The sequence below is a fragment of the Ostrea edulis genome, chromosome 6 (assembly GCF_947568905.1).
Source record: "Ostrea edulis chromosome 6, xbOstEdul1.1, whole genome shotgun sequence".
In the NCBI taxonomy this organism is placed as follows: Eukaryota; Metazoa; Mollusca; class Bivalvia; order Ostreida; family Ostreidae; genus Ostrea; species Ostrea edulis.
In genome coordinates this window covers 22,443,883-22,458,114 of record NC_079169.1, presented here as the reverse complement: position 1 = coordinate 22,458,114, position 14,232 = coordinate 22,443,883, and the positions used below count along the sequence as shown (strand labels likewise).

Below are 14,232 nucleotides of genomic sequence, written 5' to 3'. Positions count from 1 at the left end.
AGAGTTAGAATTTGTCGACTACAGATATATGTATGTTTGTGTGTATATATATAAAATTTGATAAGTTGATAGTCAAGTTTGATTAAATTTCAATGTGTGTGAGTGGACTCTCTCTTTTTTTTAATGTAATCAAGTAATCAAATACTCATAGAAAAACTAAAAACGTACATTTTAAAATATTCCAAGTCCCTTACATTGAAGACAGTATATCGTGCATGATGAATCCCAATAAATATTGTAATCAAGTTGGTCATATGGTCTAAACTGCTAGACACAAAAGTGATTTGTAAGTAGATCATTTTGGGTAATGGGTTTGACACCTCTAATATCTTTATTTTCATTAAAAAAAATTATGGCTAACATTTTCTGTTTTATCAACATGCCTCATGTATAAAAAAAAAACAAGATTTTTTTTATACACTGTCAAAATAAAAATGTCAAATATCAGTTTATCACTTAAAAATATATATATATATATATATATACGATAGAAAGTATGTACAGTCTACTCCGGATATAATGAAATCCAGGGGACCAACCTGAATTGTTCATTATATCCAAAGTTCAACATAACCAATGCTGAACTAAACAAATATTGCTACTGTCATCTTCGCAAGCCAAGTGTCCGATTCGCTTACTCTTAACTTCAATATAACAGATATTTCAATATAACCGACTTCAATATAAGTGGAGTGGACTGTATTTCGATGAATAGACATTTTCCTTCCCTTGTTCACCCATCTTCTTAATACGGGGGGGGGGGGGGGGGGGGGAGGGGGGGGTATTGGACGCACAGAAAAAATACTTTCTAAGTGGATACAATATATCTTTAATCATTTATAGGAAAGAATGTCATGCGCTATGAAAGATTACCCAGAATCCTCTGCTGTTTTAGTCCGTCGCCATGGTGTTTATGTCTGGGGAGAATCCTGGCAAAAAGCAAAAACAATGTAAACTTTGAAGACATTTAATACAATGTTATTATGACTGACAGTGTGATTCATGAATTCAATAAATACTGGTACTGTATAGCAATTAATTAATTCTTCCATCATTATCTTAATTATAATTATATCTGATGCTTATAGTCCAGTAAAATGACTCGTGAAAACTTTTAATGAGGTATAATGGATTGTTTAATAAGATGTTTATGATATTCATTTTAGGTGTGAGTGTTTTGACTATCTCTTTGACATTGCTGTACAGATGAAGTCTGCTGGTATAGACCCCACGGAAGTGCCTATCCCACCAGAGGGAGCTTACCTACAGTGATAATTCTTGCTGACTGTGTCAGTCTCCTGTATATTACTACATGTTATTAGATCACGTCTGTGTCAGATTCATTCATTTTTTATAAATTATTATTACATGTATTTTAGCTCACCTGATCCATAGCAATAGGGAGCATTGTGGTGCATGGGCTTTTGGTTTCTCTTTTCCTTTTTCTTTACTTTGCAAGCAATTTTGTAAATGCAGTTTTGCATGGTATCTGTATATTCAGTTTTGCATGGTACCTGTATATTCAGTTTTGCATTGTACCTGTATACATGCAGTTTTGCATAACTATATACATGTATGCAGTTTTGTATACGCTCTCTAATTGTCAAAGATTGTGATCCTTTATCTCTTCTCAACCACGATAGTACTTGCTTAGTATTAGAAAATAGTATGATGGGATTGTGTATTTAAATTTGTCAAAAGATTTTGCTATGTACTTCATTTCTTTCATTTGCCAATATACTTTTAATCAGAATTTGATTGCAATTTTAAAACCTGAAACTTTTCCAAATTTTATTGTATTTTTATGCTTATTGTTATGGACATGACCCACACAACATCTGAATTGTTGTATATTTATTTTATACAATGTAGTCTATGATACACAATGTTCTAGTACCAGTTTAATGTACCTTTTTCATTTTTTGTTTGGAGGATTTTAAAATAATTGGCATGTTTTGTGCATATTGTTTGGCCAACCTTTCCAGGTTGGATTTAACTGTGGAGTTCTGTGTTTATCTGATCAAGATGTGGGTGTGGCTGATCAATGGGGATGCTTACTCCTCCTGGGTGCCTGGTCCTGCCTCTTGTGTTTCTGGGGATCTGTGTTTGTCGTACTCTCAATTTGTCCTTTATAGGTATTCCAAGATTGATCACTTTTGATCACTTTTTGTGAATGACAATTTTCATGAGCAGTAATATATGTTGTATCTTCAGATTAATACCTCACTATAAATCACATTATTGCCCTGTCGGTAGTAGTAATATATGTTGTATCTTCAGATAAATACCTCACTAATAAATCACAGTATTGCCCTGTCAGTAGCCATTGCTCTGAAAAATACATGTCTCAACAAATGAATTGTGTTGATTTTGTACTTGACTCTGGTATGACCAGTATTGCATACTCAGTTTGTTAGATATATCGTGTTTCTCTAAAGAACACTGTACAACAATATACAATTATTGCTGTTTTTTAGGTCAATACGATGATTTAGACACCTGAGGAGTACAATATTCACCGAGCCCGAAGTACACCTTCGAAGGTGGCTAAATCATTGTATTGACCTTAAAAACAGCAATAATTGTTTTATTATATGATTAAATAATTTTTAAAAAAAACCTTCAATATTGTTCTTTGCTTTAATTGCAAGTTTCAACGACCTATTTTTGGTCCTATGTGGAAAAAATACTTCCTTATATTCACCTGGAAGGTCACGTGCAGGTAAACATAACGTAGTATGATTTCTACATTGTTGGATCTCGGCCAATTAGAGAGCTAGGAATTGTTCAATCATATAATAAAATTGTTTATATTGTACTGACCCATACCGAAGAAAAGTTATAACTAAATTATAACTTTTGTAACTAAGAAAAGTTACAAAAAAAGTTATTGGGAGTTTGGAACCACTTCTTCAAAAAAAGTTATACTTTACTTATAACTAAGTTACAAAAAAGTTATACTCGTGTATAAGTTATCATCTTTTATTTCAACATAAATACAGCAAGTGCAAAAGTTATACTTAAGTTATACTCATATCAAAAATGTTATACCTGTCAAAAGTTACACCTAACAAAAAGTTACAAAAAAGTTATACTCATATCAACAGCTGGAACAATGTTACAAAAATGGTATACCCGTCAAAAGTTACATCTAACAAAAAGTTACAAAAAAGTTAGCAACAGTTATACCTAGCAAAATGTAAAATAAATACAGGGATAATAAAACATAACAGATTATCAACAGCTACTACTGTTGGTATAATTTTATTTATAAAGTTTGGCACAAAAATATTTTTGAATGAATAAATAAAATATCTATCATTAACTCTTTGTACATACTATCACAATAAAAATTACATAATCCCTTATGAAGGGAGTCCCATATCACATTATTCAATGAATAAGTCACGTCTGTTTCCTGTTCTGCAGGCTCACTAAAGAACTTATCTTTGTCCTCATTGAGAACTTGGCATTCGCCTCTGAATCTTGTCCCTTAATGACAGCATATTCTTTTTAAAAAAAATACTAGTAATCATCTGACTGATTCTCCAATTTAAAAGATGGATATTTTACATTTTGAGGAGATATATTGTATATGTTTGAAAATTACAAGTTTTTTGTTTTCACCTTGTACTTCTTCACAAATTGAAAGAAATGTGGGTGACTGATTATTCTTAGAATATTCAAAGTTAAAACAATTTGTCATTAATGTCATATAAACAATTTATTAATTAAATTTATATCTCTTACCAAGAATAGTCTTTAGAATCGTCTTGTCAATGCCTTCCTTGCCATTAGAACCAGTTAGATTTCCCCTCCTGACCAGTTCCTCATTTGTGTAAAACGCCGACATGAGATAACGTGCCATTCCCATTCCACTTGTTTTTCTGCTTAGAACTCGAATATCTTTAGGATATACGTTATAGATCCCACTACCTGGCATCAGCTCCATCATCTTGAATAAGAAAAAGAAGCCAAGATAAAAGAAAATAACAATCCATTTATTTAAGCTTTTTTAAAAACACCTAAGTTTCAAAAATCACTAAATTTCCACTCATCTTCATTGGCCTGTGTTTTCTGTGTACTACTTTAAAAAAAAACCTCACAACTCCTTTGTCTCCTGTATTTGTTTGGAATAAAATTTAGAAGTTTCCTTTACATGTATTTCTACAGTTTATCGACATTTTTCCTTATAGCACTGTCCCTGAAGTCCGACCAGTTAATGAAAAGAACAGGCTCGTGAAAATATAAGGAACCCAGGGTCGCAAGTTACCACTCACCCACTCACTAATGTGAGAAATTTTGGTCGTGGATGACAAACTCTTGAGGATGTTATCACCATCATGGTGACTAATGTCTTTTACCAGAACTTTTCTAGAACCCTACCATTGTTTGATTCTTTTAGTGACTCCTTTAGAATGACGCATTCTGCACACACCAACTATTTTTCTTCAATGTGACTGTCTACCTACCTCTCATAATTAATTAAGAGGGCTATTTTGAGGGGAAATAACAGGCCTGTCGGACATGGGTTGTCATGCCTTACTTAATGGTATTTGAAAAAGAAAGAAAATTTTCATCACATTTTTACTATTTCCCAACTACCCCATTTGGAAAGGGGCTGGTCTTCATGTGAACAAGCTTATAAATTTCTAAACCCTATGTATAGCCTAATGTAAATGTTTGGTTAAGAATTGCCAAATAATTTAATATCTTGGGAGCCTTAAAAATGAAAGGAATACAGATATTGTGAAACTATTTGTCAAACAGGCTATATTACTGGCAATTCATACAATTCTGACTAACAGTTTATTCATACTTTGTTTATATGCCTAATCAGTCTAATTGCTGACAAAACTTGTATTGTGGTCCTCAGCTATCTCTTTAGGAACACGTCCTGCTCTGGGATGTCCATCTCTCTGGGTACTCCAATCACCTATAAAAAATATTCATTTACTATTTACACTAGAAGTAATAACTCTTGAAGATTTCTGAAAACACATTACAATTAATTCTTTTCAATAAGAGACTGTGGAATTTAACCCTTATTCCAAAAGAAAGTAGGTCTTCAATGATAAATCAACCACATGCAAATAAGGTCATTGTGTTGAGTCATGCATAGTAATCTGTCACTATTCAGAAAAACAGATACAAGCAAAAGGTCTTACCAGTCACCAGCTGTTGACCATGTGATAATTTCTTAAGTTCAAATACCTCCTGAGCTTCCGAAAGCTATCTCTTCACTCTCTCTAGCTCCCTTTCATTTTCCTTTAAAGGGGCTTTGCAGCAAGCATGATCACAGTGCATCGTTTTTGGCTCCCCCATCTGTTAAAAGTAAGCAAGACATGAGCGTACAAAAATAATAATTATACTGAATGTAAAACTTAAATTTAAATGTTTTAGTGGAATGGGCTCATTCTCAAAATAATGTAGATCAATAAAATATTAAAGCACACATATCAGTCTATCACAAATATGATGTACCTCATCTGTACTGTTTGGAACACTTGTTCTATCCAAGAAGTCCTCAAGCACTTGGTCTCCTTCAGAAATCTCATAAGCTATCCCTAGAATCTGTTAGGATGAAAACAGATGCTGTTAGTCAAAAGATGTTATAAGATCAGAGAGCTGACCATGGAAATGACAAACCTTTTCTTGTCGAGTTAAGAAATTTGGATGACTTATAAGTAGTTCATACACCTTTTTATTTAAATTCAGTTAGAATTTAACAAAAGTCTTCCTTTATTATTATTATTGTGAACATGAACATTAGTTTTTCTAGTTTTAATAACTGAATTTTGATTACCTCTGCAAGAAAAAGACCGGTTGATGGTTTCTTTTTCAATGGTTGTTGCTGTTGTTTACTACTGGTGTTAACCTGACCTAACTGGGGATTTGGTGGCTGTCCAAATCGTCTAAAGTGTGGCTGTAGTGGAGCAACGTTTTGGTCTGAATTGTAGTTTATCTCCTGGAATTGGCCTTCTTGTGCACTGAAACTCTGTACTTCTGATGATGGTCGGGGCTGGGCATGGTCCTGTTGCTGATGACATTGCTGCTAGGGGGTGCCCTTGTGTAGATTGTACTGTTGCTGCTGGGAGTTGCTCTGGCTCTGATGGTGTTCCTGCTGTGGGTTGTTGTGGCTCTGATGGATTGTTGCTGCTGGAAGGTGCTCTGGTTCTGATAGAAATGCTGCTGTGGGTAGCTGTGGTTCAGATCAAAATGCTGCAGTGAGTTTACCCAGTGTTGATGAAATTGTTGGTGGGTAGGGTTTTGACTTTGTTGTTGTTCAACAAGCTGACCATCTAAAGGTAGTAACTGGTGTTGCTGCTGTGAATCTAAATATGGTCGTAATGGATGGAATGTCTGATTCAGAGACGGATTTGGTTGGTAAGTGTTCTTTGGATGTTGTGAAGGAGGGAACTGAGACTCGTAGGGAAGTTCAGTTGACTGATTCTGTTGGTTCATGGAAGAGGTCTGCAAAATTAGTACGATAGAATTACAAATGTATCTCTTTAACATTTTACCTTCATGGTGAATACCTTTCTTAGCTTCATTTGTATTTTGCCTACCTTTAGATGATGGTCTGATGCAGCATCTGTGCCTCTCTTGACACAAACGTCTTGAAGCGATCTTCTAAATTTCTTGTTGATGCAGAAATGATCTATTTGGTTTTCTGTTACATGGTCTGGTGATACCCATGTGGCCTTATGTATGCGCTTGTGTGCAAATATACTTCCTCCAATAACAAATTTATTGTTAGCACAAAGTTCAGCAAATCTTTCCCCGTTCTCGTTCATCTGACCAATTCCATGTTTTCCCATTATTTCTTCATAACCTAAGTTGCTGTTTCCTATTTTGGCATTAAAATCTCCCATGAGTATTGTGATGTCGTTTTCTTTTTGCTGGTTTAGAGTGGCATTAAGTGTATTATAAAAATTATCTTTGACATTTTCATCAGTGTCGTTGGTGGGCACATATCATTGTACAAAGTTTGCTTTTATTCTCGCTTTCTTTGTTTGGAAACTTGCTGTTATAATTCTCGAGTTGACAGGTTCCCATGATATTAGAGTTTTGCTGGCCTCTTTTGATAGCATGAAGGCAACCCCTTCTGTATGTGGACTATCCTCCTCCTGATGTCCAGAGTAAAGTACAACTTCTCCAGTAGCTAGTGTTGTCTTTCCTGTTGAGGTCCATCTTGTCTCACTCAATCCTAATACTTCAATTCTATAGTTTTTCATTTCATTTGCTATTTGGGCTGCTTTACCACTTTGGTACATCGTTCTAACATTCCAGGTCCCAAGTCTGGTTGCTGACTTGGTGTTTAGAAGGTCAGTCGGCATTGTAGATTGTTGATAGCTTTCACTATAATGCGTCATTCGTCTTGTTGTTGAAGAGACCCTCCTCCCCGAGTCAAAGTTAATATTTCTGTTCGTCAATGTTTCTGTAACTGCTGATTTTTTACTAGGCGAGAAAGTTGGTCTTGCACTAAACCCCCAACCTGGAGGACCAGAGTTTTTCTTTCAAGGTGTTTCTCCTCTAGATAAGTGGTCTACCAAGACTGACGAGTCTTATCTACCCGATTTGAATTTGGAGTGTATTCTCTCTCCTAGATGAGTTGCTTTCCGTGGCTTACGACTCCCATCCATCCGACTATTTAACCCATAGCTGGGGAAAGGTTGGTGAGAGTAACGGCATGTCCACACGCTGGTGGACCTACACCTCTGCACCTCTGGGGTCCTTGCTACTCCGAGATCCTTTACAGTTTAGCCTAGGATAATGGACCCTAGTTTGCCGTGTGCTGTCGCTTGGAGGCACTGTAAAAGTCTTGGGCTGGTAGAGGCTTTGTACTGGCAAGAAAGGCTTACGCACTTCGCTCTCTTTTTCATCTACAAGTAGACTAGCCAGCGGCAGTAGCAGAGTCTTTGACTCCCCCTGCACTAGACGCATATCCAGCCCCTGTGGTGTTTGCAGTATCCACGTATAAAGTATCACTGCTACCACTAACACACATGAAAAATCCATGGGTGAAGTACAATGTCAACTTCCTGAAAGACAAATCAACAAAAGACCAGTTCAATATCACGTTGTCAAATAAATTTGAATCACTAGAAGAACTTGAGAATATTGAAGATCAGTGGAGTCAGATTAAGGAAGTGATAACTAGCACATGTGAAGAAACCCTTGGCAAGAAAACATACACACAAAAAGAGTGGATAACACCAGAAATTCTCAAAAAGATCCAAGTGAGAAAACAGAGAAAAGAGACAATAAACTGCAGCAGAACAAGGAAAGAAAAAGCAACAGCTCAAGAAAATTACAACAAAGCCCACAAATAGGTTAAACAAAGTACAAGAAAAGACAAGAACTTTTGTAGAAAACCTAGTTGCACAGGCAGAAGAAGCTGCAAAGATGAGAAATATGAAGGACCTGTATGATATCACAAAAAAACTTGCAGGCAGTTGTAGACAAACAAGCCAACAGATTAAAGACAAAAATGGAAAAGTTCTACCAGGTAACCACAACAGAGGAACAGTTAGCAAGATGGGCAGAACATTTTAAAGAACTTCTAAACAGACCACCGCCTGACATAACACCAGATATTAACAAAGCCAAAGAAGAACTTAAAGTCAACCTTCACCCTCCATCCAAAATTGAAATAAAACAGGTAATTAAAAAGTTAAAATCAGCCAAATCTTCTGGCCCAGACAACATTCCTCCAGAAGCTCTAAAAGCAAATCCAGATCTTACAGCAAATATCCTTCACAAGATCTTCAACGGCGTATGGAAAGACGAGGAAATGCCTCAAGACTGGAACAGCGGCCATCTAATTAAGCTGCCCAAGAAAGGAATTCTTGGAATGCAAAAACTACAGAGGCATTGCACTACTAGCAGTAGTTGCAAAAGTGCAAACCAGAATCATCCTAACAAGACTCTTGAAGGTCATAGACGAGAGGCTCAGAGACCAACAAGCAGGCTTCCGAAAAGATCGATCATGCACGGACCAAATAGCAACACTGAGAATAATTATAGAACAATCTCTAGAATGGAACACCTACCTATTTCTCAACTTTGTAGACTTCGAGAAAGCTTTTGACAGTTTAGATAGAGAAGTTTTATGGAATCTAATGGCACGCTATGGAATACCACAAAAGTTCATTAACATCATCAGGAACTCCTATAACAACATGAAATGTAGAGTTATACATGAAGGTCAACTTACAGAAAGTTTTGATGTCAAGACTGGAGTCAAGCAAGGTTGTTTGCTATCTCCTTCTCTCTTCCTCCTGGCAATTGACTTTATCATGAGAGAAACAACTGAAGGGAAAAGAAATGGAATCCAATGGACAATGTTGCAACAACTGGATGACCTGGATTTTGCTGATGACATTGCCCTCATCTCCAGTACCCAACAACAAATGCAAGACAAAACCTCTCTCCTAGCAGCAACATCAGTTAAACTAGGATTGAAACCTAATGAAAGCAAGACAAAAATTATGAAAATTAATGCAAAGAGTAAACAGCCTATCAAAATAAGGAATACCATCCTGGAAGAAGTTGAGGAGTTTACTTACCTAGGAAGCATTGTGAGTGTGGATGGAGGTACCGATGCTGATGTTAAGACCAGAATAAACAAGGCTAGGGTAATCTTCAACATTCTGGGGAAAGTATGGAATGCAAAGAACATATCGAGAAACACTAAAATCAAGAATTTTATTTCAAATGTAAAGTCTGTGCTTCTATATGGGACAGAAACATGGAGAACAACAAATGCCACGATTTCAAAAATTCAAAGATTCATCAATTACTGCCTGCGCAGAATAATGAACATCAGATGGTTTGATAAAGTAAGAAACGGGAATCTTTGGAAAAGAGCAAATCAAGCCCCCATAGATATCCAAATCAAAAAAAGCAAATTGTCATGGATTGGACACACACTGAGAAAACCATCAAGCAGCATCACAAAACAAGCCCTCAAATGGAACCCCCAAGGAAAAAGAAACAGAGGAAGACCAAGGAGCAGCTGGCGCAGAGTTACGGAGGCAGAATTAAAAGAGCAAGGCTACACCTGGAACTCAGCAGAAAGATTAGCGCCAAACAGAGTCAGATGGAGGGAGTTCGTCAATGGCCTATGCTCCCTAGAGGAGCAAAGGGCTAAGTAAGTAAGTAAAAACATTTTACCTTACTTAATAGATATTTTTTCAGCAAACGATTAATTTTAATACAAAAATTTGGACAATATGCCCAAAAATACCTAATGTATGTAAATTCTCAGATGTTAAAATAACCAATGATTAATTACACCCCCCCCTTTTTTTTCCCCCAGTCATTAAGTAAAGAAACTGAATCATTGAAGTAGTACTTTTTCTTTTCTTTAAATCAAATTAATTTTCCACTGTCAAATGGAAGACTGAATTAAAGAAACGGGGAACTAGCACTCTCAGGTCAGGAAGTGAACTTGTGATAATTATGAAACATGTAGTGAATGTTATGCATTGACATTCTTGAAAAAATGCATGTCCACATCTCAGACTAAAAATGATACAGTTGTTAAATTTAATTATCAGATCTACCATGCAGACTTTATAGTATTTGATCACGTGACATGCTGTATCTACCATGCAAGCTTTATAGTATTTGATCATGTAATGGGCTGTATTTTTTATTGTGTGGATGTTTAACAATGAAACCATTGTCTTTGGTGTAGTAATGTATATAACACCCTTATCAACTGTTTATGGGATTATCAAGTTTATATGACACAATTTTCATTGACAGATTCACTCAATTAAAATGTTGATGTTGCTCTACCCACAAACTGAAAAATAAATCATGTAATAGTGTTTCACTGTGTGTATTTTTTAAGAACCTCTGTGAAATGGAACATATATATAGGCCTATATGCCAAAATGTTCAAAATATCCCCGGCAAGAAAGGATCAAATTATAAACTTTGAACTACATGTGTTAACCCGTTCGTAAGAATATAAAAACAGGTCAGCTAACAAAGGAACACACTTTGTTTCCATGGGAATTCCAACAGACTGTTGGAAGACCTGATCACCAAAGACCACGAAGATATTGTCAATGAGGAACTCCAGCATATTTTTTAATTTCAACTTCGGTGTACTTGTGCGTGGAATCAGAGTGGTGTTTAACAAAGTAATTTTTTGAATGACTGATCACTAGATATGAATATTTCCGTTTTCCATTTTTGTTGAAGAAGCAACTGTCTATGATGTTAAAAAGTCTAGTCTTTTAAAATTTATCGTCAGGAATGGTAGTGCGACGTGTTGAAAAGTCATACGTTTTGACGTTATTGATTTAAGGAAAGTTTTGCGATTTCAAATTTACTAAAGGTTCTCTAGAATTTTTTAGAATCTACATTTGATTTACACCACTTCTGGCATATGTAGTCGCACAGTACGTTTGAAGTTTCTCCTTTACAGCTGTTAATATTTTCGTGAGGAGCAAAGATAGGGGCTTTGTAGAACATTTCTGGATCCAGCAATGTATATTTGTTTGTAAAGGTTTTATGAAGTTAAGGAATCCAGTATAGGTACGGTAACTCATATATTCATCCGACCCATTGATTGGGGTATTAAATGTGTCTAAAACTGAAGTTAGGTTTTGAAGAATTTCATCCTTTGAAAGGGCAGTTGGAGTATAAGTACGATTACCAAAATTGAAATTAATGCCAAGTTCGTTTAAAATACAGTTGTAATAATGAACCTTACAAACAAAGACGATGTTGCTACAAGCTTTGTCAGCTGGAACTATGAAAGCGCTTTCTGATCTATGTTGGCACGAAGCGTTGCAGTTCACACTCGTTGCATGGTGTACGATGAATTTGGCCGACACCCCATGTACATACAAATATAAACGCGTGTTATCTCATTTTGGCACAAATTTGCACTTTGTAAAGAAACAAAAATAGTGAATTTCTTGTTAAAACTGAGTAATAATATTGCAAACCAATACGCGGAAGAGATTGTTCCAATGTCCTTAACAATTATGGACTTTAAAACATTTGGCAAAATAATGTATGTAATCCAAACTGGTTAATGTCAAAAGTAAAACTTATTTTATTCGAATTCAAGCAAAAATGGAATTCTGAGATTAAAACTTACCAAAAACTATGAACTATAGAATGTACAAGGGTAAATTAAAATTCGAAAAATATTTTGATATCCTACCCATCAAAGATACTATAAGCTTTTTTTAAATTTTGAACCTGTAATCATCACTTACCTATTGTAAGTGGACGTTGACGAAACGAGCCCAGAGAAACAAGACATTGTAATAAATGTTATTTAAATGAAATTGGTGATGAATTCCACTACATGTTTAATTGCAAGTCTCTGATTGATATAAGAAAACAATGTTTATCACCGAAACAAATACATTTCAAAAATATCATGAATTCAAACAAGCAATCTTTTCTAAGAAAATTTGTGTTCCTTTATAAATATTAATAAACTCTGCTCCCCAACCCAATGACTACTAGAATCTAAAACTGCATATGTTGTCAATCTTCATACTCACGCATGCCTTAGTGACCTGTCCATATTTATTGGGGGGGGGGGGGTGGGGGGGTGGGGGTGCATTCCATATTACCATTTTTTTTTTTAAAAACCTATGTCTTATTTTTTAAGAATACAAAAAAAGTTGCTGTCCTATATCAGATGTGTAATTAAAAAAGTGTTTGTCCTATCTTATCAATAAATATATGTATGATTAAACAACATTTTTACTTCATTTTAAAAATATCTGGAGTTCTTCATAATTATCACTTAAAATTTGTCTCTCCATTGTTATATCAGCTGAGGGATTCCATCTCCTGAGAAACGTTTGTTTACTTTGTCATGTTTCTTCGGTAATTTGTCTAACGAAGTTACAAATCTCAATACTTTCATCTTATTTTTTCTTTTTGTTAAATTGTTGTTCAAAGTGCTACATTTTGCAATTTTTTAAATTACTGTTTTACTGAATTGTTGTCTCATGTACTTTCAAGTATTTTTCACATTTCAGTATTCTCTATGAAAGGTGAAGATAACGAACAGTGATCAATCTCATAACTCCTATAAGCAATACAAAATAGACAGTTGGGCAAACACGGACCCCTGGATATACCAGAGGTGGGATCAGGTGCCTAAGAAGAGTAAGCATCCCCTGTCGACTGGTCACACCCGCCGTGAGCCCTATATTTTGATCAGGTAAACAGAGTTATCCGTAGTCAAAATCAATGTGCCAAGAACGGCCTAACAATCGGTATGAAACAAGTCAGACAGCATTCGATCCAAAATAGGTTGTATTGGCAAACTATCAAATTATTGAAGATGTGTTTAGACTTTAGTTAAATTTTGGTATGTATCCTTCAAGTTATGACCAACATGATATACCATTTTGATTTTCTATGATTGCAATCCATACTCCATGCAAAACGAACATGTAATTTTTGCAATTTTATTCACAGCTGAATACTTCTTTTGTGATTTTCAATTACATGTTTGAATATCTAAAAAAAAAAAAAATTCAAAGGTCCAGTATTTCATTGCAAATTGTCTCTAGTATATTCAACTTGGACATGAAATAAAGCATACATACAATGTAAGATAGTTGAATTTTAAAGTTTGAAATACTTTACAATATTTTTTGTTCATTGATACATTTGCAATATATATATATATATATAGAGAGAGAGAGAGAGAGAGAGAGAGAGAGAGAGAGAGAGAGAGATGTCCTATCAGTGTTGAAAATTAAAAAGTTGGAGTCTATCAGTATGTAAGTCAAAACAAAAATGTGTGTCCTATTGCATTTTGTATCGGCCCCAACCCCAACCCCCAATAAATATTGACCGGTCTCTTAAAACATTTAGTGATTTATTACCATCACTTTTATATAAAATACATGTACTAAATCTCTGTGTAAATGCGATGAGAAATAAATTCAGTTCAGATATGTATTTTCAAAAAATAATTCTTAATTCAAAAACCAAGTTCCGAATGTTCTCTGGACATGGATATAAAGGAATATAATAGTGAAATGTTTTGTGCAAGCTATGAAAGTATACTAAGAAAGGCAGCGCGGGGAATAATGATGGCTTAGCCCTTCCTTGACAGCTAATACTTTGAGCCTTTTGGCTTTTATAGTGCATAGTTTGTAAACATGAATGTCAATTTATTTCAGAGTATAATAATTTAAGCTTGCTGTATAAAATATGTAGCACTCAACG

At 35.1% G+C, this 14,232-nt stretch overlaps 1 protein-coding gene and 1 long non-coding RNA gene across 3 annotated transcripts in view; one reads left to right on the top strand and one right to left on the bottom strand.

Annotated features, from left to right (window-relative positions):
- LOC125648018 (methylthioribulose-1-phosphate dehydratase-like) overlaps nt 1–2,359 on the top strand; it is a 10,386-nt gene extending 8,027 nt beyond the window's left edge. Inside the window, exons 7-8 of one of the 2 annotated variants that reach the window (XM_048874907.2) lie at nt 844–950; nt 1,167–2,359. In XM_048874907.2, the coding sequence (XP_048730864.1) occupies nt 844–950; nt 1,167–1,272 (213 nt within the window). In that variant the 3' untranslated portion in view covers nt 1,273–2,359. Of the gene's footprint in view, nt 733–843; nt 951–1,166 lie in introns of those variants that run through there. The other variant, XM_048874908.2, reaches the window with a different exon arrangement.
- LOC125648019 (uncharacterized) lies at nt 2,046–4,930 on the bottom strand. The gene is made up of 2 exons (XR_007360179.2): nt 4,820–4,930; nt 2,046–3,955 (listed from the first exon to the last, which is right to left on the bottom strand). It is a non-coding gene; the product is annotated as an uncharacterized LOC125648019 (long non-coding RNA).
- Nucleotides 4,931–14,232: the final 9,302 nt, after the last annotated feature.